This window comes from Podarcis muralis, chromosome 5 (assembly GCF_964188315.1).
Source record: "Podarcis muralis chromosome 5, rPodMur119.hap1.1, whole genome shotgun sequence".
Classification (NCBI taxonomy): domain Eukaryota; kingdom Metazoa; phylum Chordata; class Lepidosauria; order Squamata; family Lacertidae; genus Podarcis; species Podarcis muralis.
Genome location: NC_135659.1, coordinates 26,601,484 through 26,625,782, shown reverse-complemented (window position 1 = coordinate 26,625,782; position 24,299 = coordinate 26,601,484). Strand labels below are relative to the sequence as shown.

General features: G+C 43.9%; 1 protein-coding gene across 1 annotated transcript in view; it reads left to right on the top strand.

Annotated features, from left to right (window-relative positions):
- Positions 1-24,299, top strand: part of ABCA4 (ATP binding cassette subfamily A member 4) — a 94,691-nt gene that overhangs the window by 16,365 nt on the left and 54,027 nt on the right. The window contains exons 6-12 of the mRNA XM_077928451.1: positions 312-439; positions 7,576-7,773; positions 12,843-12,932; positions 13,905-14,145; positions 15,419-15,558; positions 16,607-16,723; positions 17,555-17,752. Of these exons, the coding sequence (XP_077784577.1) occupies positions 312-439; positions 7,576-7,773; positions 12,843-12,932; positions 13,905-14,145; positions 15,419-15,558; positions 16,607-16,723; positions 17,555-17,752 (1,112 nt within the window). The remainder of the gene's footprint in view (positions 1-311; positions 440-7,575; positions 7,774-12,842; positions 12,933-13,904; positions 14,146-15,418; positions 15,559-16,606; positions 16,724-17,554; positions 17,753-24,299) is intronic.

The window sequence follows — 24,299 nt, the reverse complement described above, 5'->3', positions numbered from 1 at the left end:
CAGCAACCCTTAACAAACTACTGTTCCCAAAATTCTTTGAGGGTGTGCTTTGAATGTGCTTTAAAGGTATAGTGTCTACGCACCTTCAAAGCCCTTGGCATGCATTATCTCACAATTTTTTACCACAATCTTGTGAGGTAGGCCAGTGGAGTTGGGTGCACGCCCAAGAGTCAGAAACAGTGGTTTCCTTAAAGCCATGGAATGGATTTGTGGTTCTAGCTCAAGCTCAACCACTGTACTGGCTTTCTTAAAGCCACCATGGTGCACCAACTCTTAATAGGCCTCTTGTTCTTTTTGTCTTCTTCACCCAGGAAATGGAATACGAATCCAGGACATCCTGAAAAATGGGGAGAACCTAACTCAGTTTCTGCGTGAAGATGCACGTCTTCCTGACATGGTGGTTCACCACCTGATGAATGCTCAAGTGAGACCTGAACAGGTGAGTCTTGTAAATATTGCAGCAAACATGCTCATGTAAATATTCTTACAGTATTTTTCTGCTGTCAGTACCCATAGGTTCTTAAGGCAATGCGTAGGCAATAAAATAATGCAATTTTAAAAGCAATTAAATTGATTAAAAACCAGCCACCTTGAATGAAAAAACTAGAAACAAAAGCTCTGAAGGGAAGGGCTGTAGCTCTGTGATTGAGCATCTTCCTTGCATGCAGAAATTTCCAGGTTCAGTCCTCGGCATCTCCAGGTAGGGCTGCAAAGGACACCCACCTGAAACCCATTTAGCACTGCTGCTAGTCAGGATAGAAAATACTGCGCTAGGTGGGCCAGTGGTCTGACTGTATAAGGCACCTTCCTATGATCCCATGATCCTGACAGCCAGCAACGGTTTATGCAACTATACTGCGGAATAAGTTATAAACGTCAAAGAACACCTACAGATCATTAACCTCCTATACAGATCATTGCCTCCTGGAGTAAGAACACCTTCACCAGTCCTCAAAAATGAAGGAACAGGGACCCTAGGTGGGCCTTCATTGGAAGTGAATTATACAGAGCAGATGCCATAATGGAAAAGACTCAGTCCCTGACCATCACTCCTGTCATCTGGGAAAAAGGTGGTACATGGAGCAGCATCTCTCCTATAGGCTTCAGGCAGCAAAAAAAAAAAAAGGCATGCAGGATAATGTTTTTAATAAGATATGTAGGACTGTGTTATGTTGTCCCTAAAGCAGCCTATCTCACTTTATAGGTAGCCTCAAGAATAAAAGAGCCCATATCTGACAACCCAATAAATCAGTTGACTCTAAGATTTGACCATGGTTAGTGCTAACCAGTTGCTGTTCTCTTAACCCTGGTTAAGATCCCAGATGTATAGTAGAAACCCATAAAATTTATCTTGCCGTTTTTAGTCCTCCGCCCCCAAAAAGATGTGTGTAGGAGACCTGCTTTTCACTGTACAAGCTGAGTGGATGGAGAAAATGTTTTAGCCATGCCTCAGTCATGTGGCTGGTCAGAGCAGATGTTTACGCAGCCACAGGGAACACAAGCTATGGTTTGCACACACTGTTTAAACAATAGTTTCTAGGCGATCACTTAAGAGGAAATGCATTGCCACAAAAGAGGAACTGTGTCCCCCCACAAGAGAGGGTAAAAGCTTGTATAAAATTTGCACATGCTAATTTATATGTGTGGATGCAAATGCAGAAATAATTGCTGTAATTTAAACAAAGTAAAATACATCTTAGCAGTGGGAAAGACTTTGACCAGTAGGTGACATGTATGCCTGCTCAGTCTACAGTTCAAATGGCAGCTGCTGCTGAGCAACTGAAAAGCTATAGACTTAGCTTGAATATAGTCATGGCCACCAGTGGCGTAGCGTGGGGGGTGCAGGGGGGTCCGGCCGCACTGGGAGCAACATTTGGGGTTAGGGAAAATCCACAGATTAGGGGGCGCAAATCCATGGGTTAGGGGGCGCAAATCCACGGGTTAGGGGGCGCAAATTACTTGCCTTGCCCCGGGTGCTGACAACCCACGCTACGCCACTGATGGCCACGTTAAACTACCCTATTGGTTTTACATCCTGGTTTGCAGCAAATCTTTAACCATTGGTTTGGTAATGAGACATAATACTTGGCCATTCTTCCAAAGCAATCCATGACTAAGGCACAAGTATTACCAGAAGTTGCCTTTATTGCTTTTGAGGCCTGCAGAGGCTGATGCTCAGTCATGGATACATGACCAGTAAGGAAATTTTCATCCATGACTAGACCTGGCTTGGGCTCCCTCTGTGGTTGTCTATGCATCACTTTATCTCAATAGAAGTGTGAATGGGACCCCAATGCCCATGTTGGAGGAATGTTGAAAATCCACCACTCCTGATGTCAGCGAGGGCAGAGGTGGAAGGGCATTGTCAGGGCATTGTTCCAGGTGAATAGACTGGACCCTCGGATGACAGATCTCTTGTCTTGAATGCTCACCAAAATAATAGCACTTCGACCAAAAAAATCCTTTGGTGGAAAATTGCAATCCCAGGTTATCTCCCAGCATTTCCTCCTCACAGATAGTTTGTATGTGATTCAGTCCAGGCTGTCATTGCCCCCTTCTGTCCTTGTGGCTTGGGAGCTGTGAGAAGAATGTTGCGCTTTTGAATGAGGCCGGCTGAATCAGATCTCTGGAACGAAAGCCTTTCTGACCGTGTGAGAGTGCAGGGAGAAGGAGGGAAGGACTCCAGCTGTCTGGGCACAATCCCTTTTTCTTTATTTCCCCCCTTTTTTCATTTTTGCTGTACAATGCCCAAATCTGGGAAATGTGTGTGGCTGTTTGTGGCCAGCAGGAGATAGAATTAATGAGCTTGCTTTTCACTTTTCACTCCTTTGGGGTTTTGAAAATTGTAGGTGGCTTGCATGATCATTCGCTGGATTGTTCAGCTGATTGGGTTCTGACCAGAGCTGTAGGAAGCTCCCTGGCAGCTCTCTGAATTGCACAGAAGAAAGAATTTTTTTTTTAACCCCTTACAGCCTGCAAAAAAAAAAGTTAGGTTCTATGTGATGTGAAAGCCAGCAGTCTTTACCAGCACAGTGGTTTCAGTGAAATAAAATCCTATCTCTCCCGCTCTTTTATTTTAACAAATAACAAATCCTGCAGGGCCCAGTGTTGGTGACTTTGGGCACTCACCGGTCTTCTTTTGATGGGTGTTGAAAATCACCAAGACACCAGTGTGTTCAATGGCAAGACAGTCCTAACACCCCACTAAAGAAACTACAGTTGGGTTCTAAGAATAGCATGTTGGCCATCTCATCATGTATTCTTGTAAGGGTGCTTACTTGGCTAAAAATCAAACGGATTTCAGCACCTGAATAGTGAAGCGGAGTTCTTGATCGTAATTTATCAGAGTGTGCTTGTACACACTAATGAGTGTGAACCCTCATTAATACAGAGTATGCATTAACCTACATCTCATTCCATTGTCAAAGTGGCCCTTGGGTTGCTGACCCAGGTTTGCAGATCTCCATTGTGATTCTTAGGGCTCATCTACACGCAGTCAGCCATCCGAGTAATAAAACATTTTCACGGACTGCAGCATAGTCTAAAGATGGGGTGAGGAGGTGGCATGTTTTAATGGTCTCACATGAAAATCCCCAAAGATAGAAAATTAGTATGCCAGGGGTGCGCGTAGGCTAGAACCCTTCTCCCTGATGCCTAGCTTTCTTTGTGCAGTGTTTTTCACATAACATAAGAGGGAGCATGCCGTCATTCAGTCCTGTATTCCTGCCCCCACCCCCATTCTGTAGCAGCAAAGCCATGCCATCTGCAATACAATTTTTAAGACTGTCCGGTGTTCAACTGGAAATGCATCTGAACGTACCGTGCATATTTCTAGTTGCAAAGCAACTTCCTGTTTCCAGTTGACCAGAAGCTGCTCTTGGAGCTACGCTTTGTGAACGGATGTCATTACCATGGGATGCTTTGATGCTGCTTTGCCCACTGTTAATCATATATCCTGTTCACCTCCCCCTGTTTAAATGCCATTCTGGAGAATGAAAAGAGGATAGTGGTCAAACTAAGGCCTGTTTACGAGCATCTGAACCCCTTTTTTCTGCAAAGGGTTGAGCACAGCTGAAGCGCTGACCTCACAGCACCCTGGGAGTGCAGGAAATGACACACACTTGCTCATGAAAGCTAAACCTAATCTAGAGGCCACCTAACTGAGAAAATATTTTGTTCCTCATCTCGAAAGTGCTCAGTGAACAATGGCACGCTGATAAAATTACTGGAATGTATTTCTCAACTGCTGCTTTGAGGCTGCAGGGCAGATAACAGGCAGCTTTTGACTCCCAGAAGAAAAATGGGGGGGGGGGGACGGGGCGGGGAAGGTTGGCTGTAGGCAGAACTACCAGGAAAACTGTATGGAGAGGTGTAATATTTTTCTAACTCTGCTCTTCTGGGACATTTTCTGAATTGGGCCTCTGTTTGATGAAGCTTCTGCACATAAAGAACATCTTATGGGCTTGTGGTTAATTTCAGTAAGCCGATGTATAATCTTGTTTTCATTTCTGTGTCCTAACACAAGGTTGTTTTCTGATGTCCTTGGCCCATCCATCATGGGGAACACAGATGTTATTTATTATTGATCTCAGTGCTTTTTATCCTGCTGTTCTACACCAAAGTGTATTTGTGACAATCACAGCAGCTGCAAATTATTTCAGAAAACAAAAACATCATAGCGAAAAACCAACAGTAAAACAATAATTGTTAGTGCCATTCCGCCCGCCCCCCAGCAATCTTAAAGATAGCTACTCGGGTTTCATCCAAATTACGCATTAAAAATAATAATAAATCTTAGCCAAAAATAATACAAATTCTGCAGCAATAGTCTATGACCTGCACAGACACTGAAAATTATGCATGCTTGCATCATTTATTTTATTATGCACCATTTATCCTGCAGTGTTTGCTATTCTACATAATTTATACTGGCTGCAGTAATCATTTGGGCGGGGGACCAGGTGCCAGACCCTTTTATTTTCCCAAGCTTCTTAATCTGAAATATATTTTTAGTACCTTTAAGTTCCATTGTACAGACTTTAACGACAGATAGGTCATTCTCAGACTGCGTGCTCGTTATTGGCTTAAATAGTAGCTACATTGTTTTTTTCTCTTTTTGGTTTAAAAGCTTTTTTGGGAGGGGTAAACGTATCAAAACATTGCATTTCCTAAAAAAAACTACAGGATAGATATGGATTGCAGCTAATGTGTGTGTGCACAGCCCTCTGCTGCTGTTTTTATTCTGTTTTAGGGTTATTTTCAAATTGTACTTATGGTTTTGTTTTCTTTTACTTGTAAACATACATAAGAAGAGCCTGCCGCATAAAGCCAGTGGCCCATCTACTGCAGCCTCCTGTTACCACAGTGGCCAACCAGATATCTGTGGGAAACCCACAAGCAGAATTCAAGCACAAGAATGTTCTCCCCTCCTGTGGTTCCTAGCAATTGGTATTAAGAAGCATTCCTGACTCCAACTGTGGAGGCAGAGCACAGCCATCATGGCTAGTAGCTTTTGACAGTCCTCTTCTCCATGAATTTGCCTAATTCTCTTTTAAAGCTATCTAGGTTGATGGCCATTACTGACTCCCGTGTGAGTGAGTTCCATAGTTTAACTATGCACTGCATTAAGAACATTGTTTTATCTGTCTTGAATATTCAAACATTCAGTTTCATGAGAAGTTACCCATGCACTTCGCATGTCGAGACCCCGAGGCCACCCCCTCGTTGATGAATGAGACACAAGGACACAGATATTAGGTTAATCTTATTGGGGAAATTTAGGCCACAGCTTTATTGGTTACAGAATGTGAGCGGTATTGGCTTAGGCATTGGAATTGACTTGACTATATCTGACTCCTGCCTGTCATTCAGGGAGTCCTGTAAGGGTCAACCACCAGTAGGGAGAGCCCCATCGGTGCAAATCAACTCGAGCTCCCCCTGGGTCCAAAGCCCAGGACGGGGTCATGGCATGGCCCTAGCCCCACCCTGGGCTTCGGACAAGATCCACACACCCGGATTCCTTTAACGGAATACCCTTAAGCTTGGAGGGGCAGGTGATGGCCACACCTCCCCTCCCCATCATAAGATCAAAGTTGTGACGATTGCTACGAGGTAGGCGAAAACCAAATGGCCCAAGCCAATTTGCCAAGTGGAAAAATTCCTACCAGGCCCCTCAATGGCGACCAACCAAGGTCCATAGCAAGGCCAATTTCGAGAACCTGAAAATAGGGAGGGTGGGCGGGAGATCAAGGAAGCACACCAGAAGGAAGTTCTCTGGATCAAGCCTTGGTTTAAATGGGTCCCGGCCATGCCCCCTCAGCCAGCTGATTGGCTGGGTGGTTCTATGACGAGGCTGGGACCTCTGGGTGATAAGGGACTCTGCCCCCGCCCCCAGAGGGGAGTGGGTGGCCACGTGGTCCACCGCAAGTCCTCCCCATTGGGAAGTGGAGCAGATGTCTCAACGCCATGAATTTTATAAATTCTATCACATTGACTCCTACCTGCCTTTTCTCTATAAACTACAAAGTTCCAACCTTTCTTTAAAGGGGAGTTGCTGCATCCCCTCAATCATTTTGTTCAAAGGGCTGTTCTGAGCCCTTTCCAACACTGCAATATCCTTTTTGAGGTGAGCGGTGGCAAAAACTGCACACAGTATTCCAAATATGGTCACACCACAGACTTGTATAATGGCATTTTGAGATTGGCAGTTTTATTTTCAGTTCTTCTCCTAATGATTCCAGGCATGGAATTTGCCTTTTTCACTGCTGCCACACACTGGGTCCTCATCAAGCTAATCCACTACAATCCCAAGGCCTCATTCCTGGTCTGTCAATGCCAGTTCAAACCCCATGAGCTTATATGTGAAATTTTATTTTATTTTTGCCTCAACTTGCAACACATGCTTACATTGAATTCAATCTGCCATTTCCCCACCCATTTGCTCAGTTTGAAGAGGTTCTTTCGGAGCTCTTCACAATCTCATTTTGTTTTGATGGCCCTGAACAATTTAGTATAGTCAGCAAACCTGGCCACTTCACAGTTCACTCCTAAATCCATAAGAGCAGGGCCTTTCCCCCCCAGCCGGAACTCACTGGAACTCAGTTCTGGCACCTCTCAGGTGGGCGCCATTGCCATTCTAAGAGAATGAGGGAGGTGTTCATGCTGAGTTCCGGCAACTTTTTATCTAGAAAAATGGCACTAGTTTAAGGACAAGTTTAAAAAAACAACACCACAGTTCCCAATACAGAACCTCCTGGAGAACTTTTGTTGTTGGGCAGTATATAAGTATTGAAAACAAACACAAATAAATAAAGGTCTGAGCTGTGCACTGACGCGAACTGACAGCGATTCTCCACATTAATAAAGAATACATATGGTTTGTCTTTTTTTAAATAATAATATTTATTGTTTTCTATTTTAACAATCCAATAAGACCACATTAAACATTCCAAATTATACAAATTATACGATAATCAAACAGTCCAAATATTGTGCCAGATTATAAATTTTTGCCGGACTTCCCATGCTCCAAGGTTGGGGGGTTCTAATCTTGTATGGTTTGTCTTTTGCCTACAGTTTGCCTTTGGCGTCCCAGAGTTGACTCTGAAAGATATTGCCTGTAGCCAGGCCCTGCTGAATCGCTTCATTATCTTCAGCAGTCCAGGGGGCTTCCAAGCTGTGCACCAGGCAATGTGTGCCCTTTCCCAGGAGGACCTGCAGAAGGTCGAGGACTCTTTGTACGCCAACACAGACTTCTTCAAGCTTTTCCATTTGGTGAGTACTGGCTGCCAAAGACTGATCTTTTTAGATATGGTTACGTTTGTCTTGTTTTTCAAAATTCTTGTTGCTTGGATAGTAGTGCTGCTGCTGTATTTGTCTCAGAGGAAGATGTAAAATGATTAGATGTCGTTACGTTGCTGGTCTCTGAGAAAAAGGAACCTTAGGTATGCTATACCTGTGGCCCAGCACCATGGCGGGGGTCCTATGGGATCCTGGTTAAGGATTCCTGTGGAAAGGAATGGCTGTCTTGGAAGCGGGCACGGCTGACTGGCTGGAGTCCTGAACAGGTGCATGCCATCCTGCAGCATTTTCCTGCAGGGCAGGAGATCAATAGCTCAGTCGGTTTGAACCCCACATTGGGGAAAGGCGGTTTGAACCCACATTGCAGGCGGTTGGACTTGAAGACCCTTGTGGTCCCTTCCAGCTCTACCATTCTGTGATTCCATAAGAACTGCTTGGTTTGCTATCATTTCATTTTAATTGCTTAAACTTTTGCATAACTCTAGACTACTTGATAGTAGGTTGTTGCCATTTTGAATTCATTTATGACATCTCTTACACTTAGTCCCTTTCCATGAGACATTTTTGTTTGTTTGCTCTTCATTTCACACTTGAGATTCTGCCAGAGTTTTATCTTTGGTATCCTTGCTCTCGTGAGCTGTCAAGGTGCGGTTTAGCAGCATTTGTGGTTGAAAACCGGAATTTTGCTCATATTAGGTTTTCCCTGGGAAAGCGGTGGGACAATAAATAAATAAATCCGCTTGGACATGGACCTAGAAATCCCATAGCTGTACCTAGAACTTGTGGCACAAAATGAAGTATGGATGATCCCTGGGGTTGTGCAGGCATCCACCCCATACTGTTAATGCACATGGCTGCCCCCAAAGGATCCTAGGAGCTGTGATTTGTTCAGATTGCTGGGAATTGAGTGCCACACATGTAACAAACTGCTCACTAAAAATGCACTAACAAACTTCCATGCCAGCAGTGTCTGTGGGTTATTTTTACTCATTAGACTGTGGGGAGGTAAAGAACGGAAGGGGGAAGGGTTCAGTACCTCCCTTTCTTTTACAGTTAACCTAAGACACTCCCCTTCCCCCTTCTTTATATGTGAACGGGATGGCCTGCTGAAAAATGCACATGTGCACACCGCCATTATATCTTAATTGCCCCTTCATGTATATCTGCTGATGTAATTGTGGTTGATGTGGGTTGCCCCCGCCCCCGCCCCCGCCTGCTGCCAGCCTTTCCTTCATACCTTGAATTCAAGGAGGTTTGGTGTGCAACGTATCTGAAAGATGATATGTGGTTAAACCCTTAAGGGTTTTCTTAAGAAGGGGGAATTAAACAATTAAACATTAAGAGAGAGAGAGCAAGAGAGAGAGAGAGAGAGAGAGAGAGAGAGAGAGAGAGAGAGAGAGAGAGAGCAGGGTAGGGCAAGAGCTGCAAAACTACAGGTGGGAGACAGAGAAGGAATGAAAGTTGGGCTGATGGAATGAATAGTTAGGGTGGGTTTGCAGTTTGCGGAAGAGCCAGGGTGCGTCCAGATGTGACTATTGTGGAACTGGTGCTGCTTACACACACAAGTTTTTTTGCAGTGTCTTTGTGTGATGTTGTTGTAATCATCAATACAATAGCTCATACCTTCAGAAAACTTTTAATCCGGATTTCCTCTTTCTGTGGAAAATCCAATGAGTAAAAATAACCTGTTATACTTTGGCAGCTACTTCTGGCATGGAAGCTTGTTAGAGCTTTTTCTTTTTAAGTGAGTGGTTTGTCATGTGTGTGATGAATGATGTTTTAGTCGTTGGCCTCTAATGATAACAGCCCCTACTTCTGTTTGTTCCTCACCTGTGTGCAACCTAGTCTTCCCATGTTCAACACTCTAACCATTTTGCAAAGGGACAAAACAATGACAATGCAGCAGAGGCATTCTGTTAACTTTCGCCCACTTGGGCATGGGCTTTTGTGGACAGCAAACAGCAGACAGCAGTGAATATCCATGACAGTAAAAACAGAAATGAATGGAAGTGAATGCATGAAATGCACACACAGAAAAATTGCCCGCCAATTGCAATACGAAGCCCCTGTCAGTAAGGAGTCAGAAGGGGGATGGAGGGGGATTTCTGCTAGATCTTTTCCTTGGGAAAAGTTTGCAAGATCTTGTCAGCAGATTGATGTGGGGGTGAAGGGGAAGATTTGGGGAGAAGGTTATATGACTGGAGTGTTCACTACACATTCACACAGAGAGAATAGTACAGTTATGTGTGTGTGTTTTCTTTCTGGCAAAGCAAAGGGTAGAGCTGAAGGAGGAAAGGCTGTGTTTACAAATGTCAGAGTCAGCACATTCTTCAGATTTCCTCCAGAAGTGTTCAGCAGACTAGTACCAGGGACGGAAAATGTGGGCAGTGGGAATCAGCCAAGGCTGCTATGTGGAGGCCCAGGCAGAATGTGAGGAGGGCAGAGCAAAACGTATCCACAGGACTGCCTTCATGTTTATGTTGGATGTCATTGTGAGTTGCAAAACTTTTCAGGTGAGCAAAAGGCATAGCAGAGTCTTAATGATCTCTCCATCGTTCTGCCTTCAGAGGCTACAGAGAAAACATCAGCAGTAGCTCGGGGCTGTTTGGGTTACAGGCGTTCCTGTTCACTGTACACGACAGGTTATAAATACCAGCATGTGTGCACCGTAAAACTGTCAATTTGTCAGGTCCCTGACAGCCTGAGAGTGATCTGTGCTTTTCTCCCATTCTGTGTTAGTCTGCTGCCTGCAAGGAATGATGCCTTCAGCAGAATAGCTAGTCCCCGCACAAACCTTTTCAACTTTCAATCTGATTTAGGGCTTTTTACAACTCTGCCCCAAGGATATGAAATCTGAACTTTGCCTGCAAAGCAAATACTCTGGTGTCAGAGTTTACCTCAGCCTACACCCGGGTAAACGATTGTTGCCCCCTGGAAGGGAATTCACTGTTATGGTTTGAAGGTAATTCTGGCATTGATTTCCTATCTTTAACCTCTGAGGTAAGATAGGCAGGGCATCGACAGAGCTACTGTGAAGAAATTGACCACAGATACTGGTGGGCCTCAGAATAAGCTCGCAATTTGGTCATCTCTTCAACTCTTCAGTCATTTTGGAAGCTGCCTTATACCAAGCCTTATACTATATACCTCATTATATGAACATAAAAAGAGTCTGCTGGATCAGGCCAAAGGCCCAACTAATCCTGCATCCTGTTCTCACAGTGTCCAGCAAGCAGGATATGAGCACAAGAGCAGTCTCCCCTCCTGTGTTTTCCAGTAACTGACATTCAGGAGTGTTGCTGCCTCTAGCTGTGGTCACATGAAAAATCAAATTCTAAAGGATGGTTGAATATTTTAACTAATCCAATCACTGGTGGGAGTGTGGGAGTGTGTGACAGAGCAAGGAAATGAACAGAGAGCAATATGGATTAGGCAAATTCTTAAAATTCCTTGTTCGCCCTGCAAAATCACTCACCGCAAAATTTCCTGGTCTGACTGGACTTTCTCATAAGGTGACAGGCCATGAATACTAGAGAGGCCTCCCTTGTAATCTATGGTATGTGTGATGCCACAGAATGATGCATTCTGAAATAATTTCAGCAAGCCAGAAAGACGATACCCGCAGGGTAAAAAGGGAGTGGATCATGTTTGGAATATGTGATTCCCCACAGCCTGCAGGGTGGGAACAAAAGCAACACCGCTCATGCTTTCTTCTTGCACATCCAGGAAAAGAAGTGGAAGTCTTTCAGATGTCGCAAGATCTTGGCCAGCACCACAGGGTCCAATCCACTTTGCCACATCTAAAATGCTTGTCCCATAATAGGATAGCTATATCGTTGGGTGGCAAGCATGGAATCGGGTTTGTTCCCATTGCTTTCCATAACAAACTCAATCATCTGATCATGGTCCTGCTGCTGTTATCCTGGGTTCATCACATATTGCTTGCTGGCTTAATGGTCGGTAAACAGAAGCAGTAGTGGTGCATGTTTTGGGACAGTGGCAAAATCAGGGCTATGAGTTGGCATCCTACGCTGAAAGCAGCCCCTTGTAGAAATCAGTAACCTGCTTGTAAACCATGAGATTTGATGAATATGCATGTGCTACAAAGTACAAACTTTAGATACTTTGCAGAATGTTGTCCATTTGTGGATGGTATTAGATAATGTACTAAACAAAGTCAAATGAAAACTGATCAGTCTAGGCATTGTATGCAAATCCTAGGAATTCTCTAGATTTCCAAGTAAAATCTAAAATGTTTCCAAATTAGGAAACATGAGGACACTTGGAAAGGCATCGTGCTTTCCCTAGGCATTGCATCGTTCATAGAATCATAGAACTGTGGAGTTGGAAGGGACCCTGAGGATAATCTCTGTCAGTGCAGGAATCACAACTAAAGTATTCCTTACAGATGGACATACCAACCTCTGCTTTAAAACCTCCAGCGAAGGAGAGTCCACCACCTTCCCAGGGAGTCTGTTCCATTATTGAACAGCTCTTACCTTAAGTTCTTCGTGATGATGATCCTAGGAATTCTGTGGTTGAGATTAAACAACAAGAAGTCATGATTACTTGAGCCTGTATGAATTTTGTGTTCAGGGTGTGTTAGGGTGTTCAGGACCAACCCAAACCATTTTGCTGCCTGAGATGAAGGACAAGGTGGAGCCACCCCCCATTCCATGTACACAACCTGATGGGACGGACAATTGCATTTTACCTTGAAACTCCTCCACTCGGGCCAAGTACAGCAGGTTAGCGTAGGAAGCACAGGGCAGGCCATATAGATCTATCTGTTTCTTGCTCTTCATCATTTTTTGCCTGAGGGTGTTTCCTTGTAGTAGGTCTTAGCCCTAAAGGGGTCTTTTCCCTGATTAGAGAAATGACATTGTCTTCTTGTAGAGAGTTGGAAAAGGGCAACTCGGATGACTGAGGCATTGAAGGTTTGGAAACACAGCCTAGGAGGCCAGCACAAGCTAGCTCCTGACTCTGAAAGCACTTAGGTAGATACTGGTAGTGTCTCACCAGCATTCACTTTTCTTTTACAGCTTCCCACCGTGTTAGATGGCAATGCTCAAGGTGCTGATCTACAAATGTGGGGACGAGTGCTTTCTAATGTGTCCCAAGCCGTGCAAGAGGTAACACTTTAGCATTGTGGGGTAGGAGAATGAGCACAACTGGCATAAAAATTGAGTAAGGAACCTGTAAGGAATTTGCATTGGATACAGGCAGGCATGCAGTGAATTTAAACATGCCAACTGCTTGGGCAGTTTAATAATTTCACCCACTGGTTTTCCTTAATGCTTCTTCCGACTGCCTGTGACTTATTAAGAAACCATGCATTATACAAATCTGCACCTTCAGTGTCCTGGTAACTGATTGCCTATTCCTCTATGTTAAACAAACCTGCAACTAAAAAGCTAGCTCAGCAGGAAGAGGAAGAGGCTAGAATCTTACCCCCTGATGTGCACTAGCTTTTCATTTGAGCACATTATTTTCACATGAGGTAGAATTCCAAAATGGTTTTCCCCATCTGAAGTTTGAAGTGGTGAAGTCCACAGTACAACCTACATTTCTGAATCCAGCTTCAGATTGACTAACGAGGATCTCTAATCTGATATATCCAGAACCTATATAGGACATCTGATAATATGCTGCTCTTTGTCTCCATGTATGAGGAAGCTGTTGCAGCTCATTCTCTGCTGTTATATACCTTGCCTGACTTCCAAACCTCCTTTTGGGTTTGGTCTACAGATTCCTTTGCTTATCTTTATGCCCACTTGATGATGATTAACAAGCAGCCCTTAGTAATGTGACTATCTTTAGTCTTCACGTTCCTCATCAAACCTGCATCTTGCTTCAGTGCAGCTTGATACTTCTTTCAAACATCATAATACCAGTTCAACACCTTTTTTTGTATTTAAGAGGGGCATAGCCAAAGATGTCCTTAATTAGAGTAGAAGAGAGCAGGAGCAGTGTTTGTTACTTTTAAAAAAGCAAAAAGCCTAGAAGAGGGCAAGTTTGCTGCAGTGGGCATATTGTTCAGCTTTATTATTCCTTTCTGTTCTTAGTATAACTATTCATTTAAAAAGTGCTTTGTTTCACTGCAGCTGGCACGTAGGCCAAGTGTTCGGGACCTTTTATCGACCCTACAGCCGCTTTTGCGAGATGGGGAGCCTGCGTCCTTATGGCAGCTGATGAGTTCTTTATCTGATCTTCTCTGTGGCTACCCAGAGGGAGGTGGTTCCAGAATAATCTCTCTCAACTGGTACGAAGACAATAATTACAAGGCCTTCCTTGGGGTTGACTCCACGAAGAAGGAATCCATTTATGTTTATGACAACACAACCAGTAAGTCCCCCACCCCCCACCCCATTGGCTGTGCTTCATGTGGGCTTGTATTATAAGATTAAGATTGATAATGCCACTGTTACGCCATTAGTTGTTTCAGGAATTTCGCCTAACAACTTAGTCCATGCAAAGGCATAAAGCAGCTGGAATCATTAGGGCAGGAACCTGTGTGTGTGTTTGTTAGCAATGCAAGGTTGCTGTCATTTTAAGATTTGCCTACATTACCTGAAAGAGGCGCTTCAGTGAGAGAGACTCCAAAACTGGCATTATGGCCAGGGGTGGAGAACTCCAATGCGGCCTTCCCGGTCTATCTAGCCCCATTTCCCCTCAAACTTGGGTCTCCAGCTGTTTTTGTACTATAGTTCCCTTCATCCCTGAACACTGGTGTTGCTAGCTAGGGATGATGAGAGTTGTAGTCCAAAAACTGACCTGGCTCTTAGGAATCTTCTGAGGCCATAGCCACAGTCTCCTCATTAGCCTTGCATCAGGCTGGAATGTGTCCTTGAGCTCTGATTATGCCTCAAGCTTGTCTGAATGGACAATAGAGAGGTCCTCGTGGTTTGGAAGAAAGGAGGCGTGTGTGTGTGTGTAGAAACTCAGCTACTGTAAAATTGACCTTTGTTGCTCCGTCCACTTTCACCTTGTTGTGAGGCCCTCAGAACGCTGACCAGAAGGGAGTGCTTCCCTAAGGTAGAAGAAGGTTCTTCACCCCTGCCACATTAGGACAGGGGTGGGAAATCTTTTCCAGCGTGCCACATTCCCTTGTGAACAGCCCTCATCATCTGGAGTAGCTTTTCTCAACTGTTGGGTTCACAGATGTTGTTGGACTACAACTCCTATCATCCATAGCCAGCAAGGACAGCAGCCAGGGATGATGGGAGTGGTACTCCAACAACATCTGGGAACCCACGGTTGATAAAGGCTGACCTGGAGGCTACCACCACTGCTGGATGGCACCAGTTTTGGAAAAGGCTGCTTAGTTCTGCTGCTGCTGTTGTACTGCTGCTGTAAAATGAGCTCAATAAACCCTGGAATTTCCTTCCTTTAGATTTCAGTCAAGTAGTATTACACTGCTCTTTTAACTAAAGGCATGGCGGCTGCATAGATGCAACCTGAACCTTTTTTGCTCTGTTTGCTGAGTTCCTAGAAACTGGTGTAGCTGCAATTTTCTGTTGGTAAGATGGAAAGGCTAGCCTGCATAATGTCGTGAACAATTAAAAACTGGGCCAGTGTTATATAACATATCTCCTTTCCCCTCCCTCTCCTCCAACAGCTCCCTTTTGTAACACATTGATCCAGACTATGGAATCAAATCCTTTAACCAAAATAGCCTGGAGGGCTATGAAACCATTATTGATGGGGAAAATCCTCTTTGCTCCAGATTCACCTGCCGTTCATGAGATACTGAAGAATGTAAGTTATTTTCTCTCTGCTACACCTATGCACCTGCAGTGTGCACTTTGAGCACTTTGCAAGAGAGGTCCATTGTACAAGTGGCAACCAAGCTGTTGCTGCAGGCAACAACAGACCTTTTCCCCCCTCAAGAAAATGTAACGTGGCCTTTGAACTCAGGACTGGGGAGGAAAGGGGGAAGCCCAGCCTCTTTTTAGTTCTCTAATACTTATCATTCGGGGTTTTTTAAAAAAGAAATCCATGTAGCTACTATAGCAGATCTTTTTCTGCTTGCTGATGCAAACCCAGGACTGCAAAAATTGGAATGAAGCAGATCTGAAATAAATAATACACAAGGCCACTTTCTAATTTATTTTACTGCACTGATATCCCATGTTTTTGGCCCACCCAGAGACCAGTTGCAGTAATTAAATAACAAGGCACCAATCTATATCACAATAACTATTCAGGTTCTTAAGTTTCACATGAATTCACTATCCCTGTTCAGGCATTCTTCAAAAGTATTGGGGGGGGGGGATAATGTGCAGAATGTGGGTTCAGAATGCATGCCTCTCTCCCTGTCCCAAAAAACTTGTCTTCACCAGCCCCAGCCCCAACTCTTGCAGATTGGGCAGGGCGGTCTGAAAGGGGGGTTATTTGTGCATTCCCCTGAACATGCTTAGACTCCTCCCTACTGTCTGAGTTCCTGGCTGCAGAAGGGCTTCAAGTGCCTTCAGCCAAACACATGAAAAACATCTCCCTTCAGATATTCCCACTCAATATGTGAACGTTCAGGTGAAGCCACTGGTGATATTAGGGACCAGGGTCTCGTTCCCAAGGCACATTACTGCTACATGAACATTGCCACATTATCAATATGCATTTGTATTCTGAAGGGAGCAGAAATGCGGATTTAATTTTCAACTGTTCAGTAATTGCTTAGGGATGCTGTAGCTCTGGGTTTCCTGGGTTGAGGGGTTTGGACTAGCTGGTGTCTATGACTATCCCCAAATCTTCTGTTTTTCCTATGATTCTTTCTTCCTCTCCCTTCTGTAACTTCTTAACTCAGGCAAATTCCACATTTGAGGAACTTGTGCGCCTCAGACTCTTGGCTAAAGCCTGGAAGGAAGTGGGACCCCAAGTGTGGAGCTTCTTTCAAGACAGTGTGCAAATGAACATGATCCGGGTATGTGCAGGATACCTTACTTGGTATGGGAAGGGAACTGGAATCCATTAGGCTAGGCAGAATGATGTGATTGCTTCAGACAGCAGGTGCTGGGGTGGCAGCAATCTCTCCTATCCCCCATTCCTAATGGGACTCCCAAGCTATCCTGCTGCCCTCAGGTACAGTGGAGGATGCTGTCTTACCTGAAGGGTCAACTGTTAGTCCAGTCAGAGTCTGTACTTCAAATCAGAGGAAGTATCTTCTCCCTTTGCCTCAGACAGCATTATGTCTTGAGCTAACCCCAGCTACAAGGGTTAATATAGTGTTGCCAAAGTTGTTGAGCTCAAAAATATATATGAAGTTTTTGAGCTAATTCGCCAAAACCTAAACTTGCCATACGCCCATTTTTCCCTTGGACATTTCATTGATTTCCACCTGGACACGGTTTCCGACTGCTGTATTCCAGATATGTCCAGGAAATTCCGGATATGTGGCAGCCCATGTTGGGTATCTTTGATTATGACTGGTCTGGAGAAGGGGCTATGCTGCCACACTCATGTGTTCTATCTACCTCAAATCCAGTGAACACAAGGGCAATTAAGGTTTAGCCTCTAAGTAGCTGGTTAGGGCAAAGGGGTCAGACCTAGGCGGGGTTACGGTTTGGGTTCCTCTACACCTGTGTGGATGGTTGGTGTCTGAATCTGACCTTTCCCCAGACTGAATTATCCCTGTAGGCTTAGTGGCAGGTAATTTTTCCCTTGGAGTTACCAAGGTTGCAGTTTCCCAGGTGACAGAATACAAATGCATGTACAAATATAATATGTTAAATTAGACCTAATGTTTCTTCCCTAGGACACTTTGCAAAACCCTACGGTGAAAGACTTCTTAAATGAGCAGTTGGGTTCTGATGGTTTCACTGCAGAAGATGTGATCAATTTTCTCTACAATGGGCCACCAGAGAGAAGAAGGGAAGGCATGGTGAACTTTGATTGGAGGAATGTCTTCAGTGTTGCCAACCAGGCTCTGCATATGGTCCATGAGTACCTGCAGGTAAGACTGGTATTTTTTCAATAGGAGGATGGATGGTCATGACAGTATTAGAACATCAATGCTCAAACATTTAGAAAATAAGAATTCATAGAAAGCATATAGGAGACACTGGCAATGTTTGGGAGATCTCTTTCCTATAGTAAAGCAGTAGCTTTCAATCTTTCCAGCCAGATGGATGATCTGCAGAGTTTTTAGGCTGTGTGTGTGCTGTTCACGGTCATAACTTTCACAATCTAGGGAGCTGGCATTGCGGCTGATTTGGGCAAACAATGTATTTGCAGTTTCAATTGAAGTTTACAGTCCACAATGCAAATTCTAAAAGATGAAGAAGGAATAAGCATGCAGCCATAAGTAAAAAAAACCTGGAATACTAGTGTGGTGATTTTTTATCTGTGTTCTGCAAGAGACATGGGGGCATGAGAAATAAATTAATTCAGTAATTAAGGGCTTCTGTGAAGCCAAGGAAAGGAGGCTGCCCACTCCCTCTTGGCATGATTCACTGCTCTGGTCTTGCTTCCTTGCAATCAGGGTTTGTAGTTCTGCCACAGATCCATATTGAGTGTGATTGGATCATTTCTGACGCAAGGCCGCTGCAAAATTACCTGACCTCAGAGGATAATAACTATTGTGTCTGCATGAATTACCTGCCTAGGCTTGCTCCTTCGAGCCCGGAGGTGCACCCAACAGTGATGCACACAGAAGCATGGGGGGTTGACTCCACTGCAGTGGGAGGGGTAATTCTTATGGGTGGCGCTGTGGTCTAAACCACTCAGCCACTTGAGCTTGCCAATCAGAAGGTTGGCGGTTTGATTCTCTGTGACGGGGTGAGCTCCCTTTGCTTTGTTCCAGCTCCTGCCAACCTAGCAGTTCAAAAGCACACCAGTGCAAGTAGATGAATAGGTACTGCTGCAGCGGGAAGGTAAAGGCTGTTTCTGTGCACTCTGGCATTTGTCACAGTGTCCCGTTGTGCCAGAAGTGCTTTAGTCATGCTGGCCACATGACCCAGAAAGCTGTCTGCGGACAAACACCGGTTCCCTCGGCCTGAAGCGAGATGAGCGCCGCAACCCCATAGTCACCTTTGACTGTACTTAACCATCCAGGTTTCCTTTACCTTTTACTTTTCCTTACTGTAATACACTTGAGACCAAACATTGGATATAAGCATATAATATGCCTCCAATTTTAATTCAGATGAGGACTTACTTGATGGAAACCTCCCCCATGAGAAGAGCTCACAAGCAAAAAAAACCCCAAGCATGTCTAAGGGAAGGCTAGGCTAGAATTTGTCTCACTGGGTCTAGTTTTCTGTGTCTTCCAACTTCCAGATCCTATTGCTCCCAGGCCAATTCCATCTTCTTGGTCCCATTGGGAAAAAGAAACAGAAACATACATTTTCTCCCATGGAGTCCAAAGCAGCAATTTGGAGGTTGAAAACCAACTAATAGGGAAGAGTTAAGACTTGGATCCCAGTTTTACTGCTTGGGAGGCTGGTTTAGATTTGAAAAGGAAAGGGGGTGGCAAAGAGATTTGCATGTGATGTATGAAGGAAGAGTTGGCTTAAAAGCAAGTAAAGTGGTACCTTGGTTCTCAAACTTAATCCGTTCTGGAAGTCGGTTCCAAAACCAAAGCGTTCCAAAACTAAGGTGTGTTTTCCCATGGAAAGTAATGCAAAACGGATTAATCCATTCCAGACTTTAAAAAACTACCCTATAACAGCAATTTAACATGAATTTTTCTATCTCACGATACCATTGATCCATAAAATGAAAGCGGTAATCAATGTAATGTGCTATAAAATGAATAAAACAGTACGGAAGATGAGAAAAATTAAAATTAAATTTTTTTCTTACCTGCACTGATGATAGTCATTGTTTGGATGGGGGACTTTTATCCATTTCCGCAGTCACACAATCAATCAGTAGCTGAACTGGGTTCCACATGGTCACAAAAACAAATTAACCGAGAAAGCCTCAAAAACAAAAACACAAAATAAATAGCAAAAACAAAAGCACCAAACGTAATCCGTTCCAGAAGTCCGTTTGACTTCCAAAATGTTCGAAGACCAAGGTGCAGCTTCTGATTGGTGCAGGTGCCCTGGGAACAATAGCTGACAGCCACATTGGACGTTCGGCTTCCGAAAAACATTCAAAAACCGGAAAACTTACTTCCGGGTTTTCGGCATTTGAGAACCAAGGCGTTTGAGAACCAAGGTACCACTGTATATGAATAGTCAGCTAATAGTGTCCTCTTATTTTGGAGTTGTGTAACTTCTCACTTCTTATGTGTAAAATTGCACTGCTCTTTTTTGTGGGGGAAGGTCGGCAAGTATTGGGCATTGATCTTGCTTGGGTTTGGGAGGAGGGAGGTCTTGCTAACGAAGCAAAAAGTATGCTACAAAGGTGAACTTTTGGCATGGAGCAGGATGAGAGTTGAGTAGAACAATGGCTTGATTGCTTCCCCAGGGGTTTTAAAGAGAGGTCTTGGCAGGCATTAATGATGGGCCCCATATCTTTCTGACTTACGACTTTGGGCGAGGCAGACTTCACTTGGATAATGGGGGAAAGCAGCTTGATGCGAACAATTATTTGTAAGCATTTGTTGCTAGCTCTGATCGTTCCAACACACTTACATTTAGTTTAAAAAACTGATTTTATTGGATTTCTTTGTTGCCACTCTGAATAGCTCAGGGCAGCATACAAAAAAATGATCCAGAGCCTTGAAGCTTATAATAGAGATTTAGAAAACACCCTGTATGTGTCTATGTTGTTGAAGAAGGTAGAAACCTAAGCTGTTTAACCAGTTTTAAATCAATCTCTGTTTGGGCATTCATTTATATGCATTTCAAAACTGAGCATGCAATGGTATCCAACTAGGGTCCAGAGCCTACTGGCCGTCTACCTTGATGGCTTCTCCTTACCGAATTATAAATGCTAAGCGCTATAAAAACACTAAGTATTTTTGTGGCTGTTTTAGTTAACTTCTAGTTAAAACTGAAAAATATATAGGGAAGGGTTCATCCATAAGTTTCCTTTACGTTTAGTAACGAAAAACCTGTAGTGTAGTGTTGTACAATTTTATTTGCGAAGAAGGATGCTTTTGTGAAATAATAAGTTGTCTACAGTTGCTTCATATTGTTGCTGCTGTTATCCTTGAACTAAACCACCAATACTGTATGCTCAAGGGGATTTTGGGCTTCTGGTTTTTGAACAGCAGCCTCTCCACACAATGAGGCAAGCTATTTTTTGAATCTGAGAAAACCCAGCCTGTGGCATAGTAAGGGTTTTTGTTGTTGTTGTTTAAAGTCAAAAATTTACTGGGCATGCTAGCCGTAATGGTGTGCCTATAGCAGCGAGGTCTGATCTGAAGCCTTCTGCATGTTGTTGGACTCCAACTCCCATCAGCCTCAGCCATCATGGCCCATGGTCAGGAATTATGGGTATTGTAGTCCTCTGGAGGGCCACAGGTTCCAACTCTGGCCTAAAGCAGCCTTCCCCTCCATCATCCCTGACCATGGGACATGTTGACTGGGGCTGATGTGAGTTGGAGTCTAAAACATTTGGAAGCACCAGGATGGGGAAGGCTGGCTTTAAGTAACTCTTTGGATCCCGGTTGTTGCTACTATTACACCCCATATCCAAGTTTGACTGGACTTAACCATCTAGGGGTCCTTTATCTTTACCTTTATACTACTGTTATGCATGGGGTCTTATGTTCAGGACAGTGTTGTTTCCTTCTGGGCCAGAAAGCTGGTTTTTCCCCCTCAGGGGAAAAGATAAGCAACCTTTCCCCTCAAAGTTGTAGCCTAGGTTGCCATTTTGGATTTTAATAAAGGCTTTAGCAAAACATAGTTGCATCCGGTAAGACTGCATAGAAGTCCGTCCTTTATTTGAAAGGCTGCGTCCTGCCCAAGTCTAGTGTAATTTGCTCATCAACAGTTAGCAGCCGGACAGTATACTGAGCAGGACCACAGGTGTCTATGACCAGTACCTACTGATGCAGCTGGAGCAAGAACTGCAGGGTGGGCTGGACCCTAAGAAGCTCAACAGGGAGCTAGTAACCCATCAAGCATCCAGAGGAGAATATATAAGGCATATATCTTCACTGCCAGCTATTCCGCTTCTTGGTGATGTTCTGCATTATTGTTTACAGCGAAGTCTTCTCTATCCTTCTTACTAGAACCCTCCACTTGAAGAGACCTCTGGTGGCATAACTTTCTGGAGGCTCTGGGCTCCCATTGAATCTGCTGCTGCCTTTCCTCTTAAAGTGCAGGTGACAAAGGTTGAGCATTTAGGGTCAGGCCAGGGCTTGGCCTGTGCTCAGATGGGTTATCAGTGGGGCTCAGGTGAGACATTCGTGAGCCAAAGCACTTTGGTCAGCATTAGGACTTTTAATGGGTCCTTCCATGTCCTCATGAGGTCCTATGCCTCTTCCTCAAAGGAGGACTTCTGATTGTGCAGGATCCTGACAACTGTCACTTGCTCAGTCTTCCACACTATGGTGAGACATATTTCTGTTTATATTATAGTTATTACTTTCCTGATTTGCATCAATACAGATGGATTTTGGGCAATTTTTTGTCGATCCTTTTTGTTATCAGTGTCCACTTTTCAGTGATAGAACTGTACAATGTTCCTTTTTACATACAAGCATAATTATAATACAGGTGGTTTAAATACATCACTTTTTGTTGATCATCCACTAAAAAGCAATATAGCCTTGACATATCCTTTAAGTAAGGCGTATTTTGGAACATCATTAGTTTAGTTAAAACAGGATCCTTTCTGTTCAGAGGTGCTTCCCCCACCCTCCCCCACCATTTAAAACAACATAAGAAAAGTTTCTTTAGATGACAAGGCCAAACAAAGGAGACTTTACATTTCAGAGAAGTCTGCCTGTTAAATCACAAGTTGTCTGCAAGCACTTTGATGTACAGTAATTGTTGGTTGTTGGCTTGCCGAAAAGACCATCTAGATAGAAGATAAGATCAAACAAGTTGGCTTTGTGTGGCATTCTATGAGGTGAGGTAATTAAACACATTTCTTCCTAGTCCGTTTAGGAACTGAATGCTGCCTATTTACTTGCCGAGATGAGACAATGATAATAACTCGCTGGTTTCGGAGTTAGGAAGCTCAATAAAAATACAAATATATGGTTATGTGTGTTTTTTTAATTACTTGCCATGCCACGTTTGCTGTTCCCAATTGCTTTTTCTGCAACAATGCACAGGAGTGTGGTCAAATGTCAATATATCAGCAGATATAAATATACATTTAAAGCACACACCCCCCCCCCAAAGGAATCCTGGGAACTGTACAGGCAATGACCAATTAATGTCTCTGAATGATGTGTGTTTGTGCATGCGCGCATGGCGCTGAACCCGGAAGTGACAGAAAGTATCACTAAACACGTCCCTTAAAAGGTGGTACGGGGCAGGGCACACTTATGTGTGCTGTGCCAACATGCGTTGCATCTAGGAATGGAACCTCCGGGCGAAATGGTTGTTGACTGTAGTTGAAGGGTGTTTGGAATTATATCTCTGTTGGGGTGGTGGACTACAGTTCCCAGAATTCTTTTAGCAGGGGAAATGTGTTTTATGTATATCCCATGTACACATAGTGTCTTCTGCAGGGATGGACTATATAGGAAGTGTGGCATGGGACCCCTTCATCACCCCTAACACTTATAAATAGACTCTGCTGGTTGTTACATAATAATAAAAGTTTGTGACAATTTTCCAGTCCAATAACTGTGTCTACCTCTGGATTGCTGCCATGGTTCCATTCAGATTCCATCATTTCTATGTATTCATTGTGAAAGACACATTTTCAGATGCCTCCTCAGCCCTCCTGCTCATTCCTACTGGGCGTATATGCTAAGAATGCCTCCTGTTTTCACCCACAGCCGGCATGATTTCAACCCCTACACTTTTCCAAGCATACAGAGTAAAGTGGAGACTGAGTGAAGTGTTTACCCATAGAGAATTGTGTCTCGGTGCCTCCTCACTGCAGTGTGTTCTTTCTGCTGGATGTGCTGATGAGACACTTTCCTCTTGTCTCTACCTGGTGATTTTGTTTGCTCTCCCAGTCTTATTTTCCAGGTGGTGGGCTCACATTATCTTTTCCCTCTGTTTGTTTGCTGAGATGAAGGTTTCACTTTGGTGTTCTTCCTGGCTAGACATTTCTTTAATGACCAGGCTCCCAACTCTCACCCTACAATTACTCCATTCAGGCTGCAATCCTACACCCATTGTAATCCACATTGAACTTGCGGGGGGGGGGCACCTCTCTTTTGAATAAACGTATGTAGGATTGCATTGTCAGTCTCCACACGTTAGAGGACGGTAGGACAAATGTTAGATGTGGAATATTCTTAAGTTGGCCTTTTCGGTCTTTCCTTTTATCTTTTAATCACCAGTTTTTACATATCACTTTAGCATGAGAATAGGCATAGAAGTCTTAAGGCGTCTCTACATTAAAATTTTAAATTGGTTTCAAGTCTCATGCATTTCCCAACCAAGAAACTACCAGCAATCCAATTTCAAACTGGC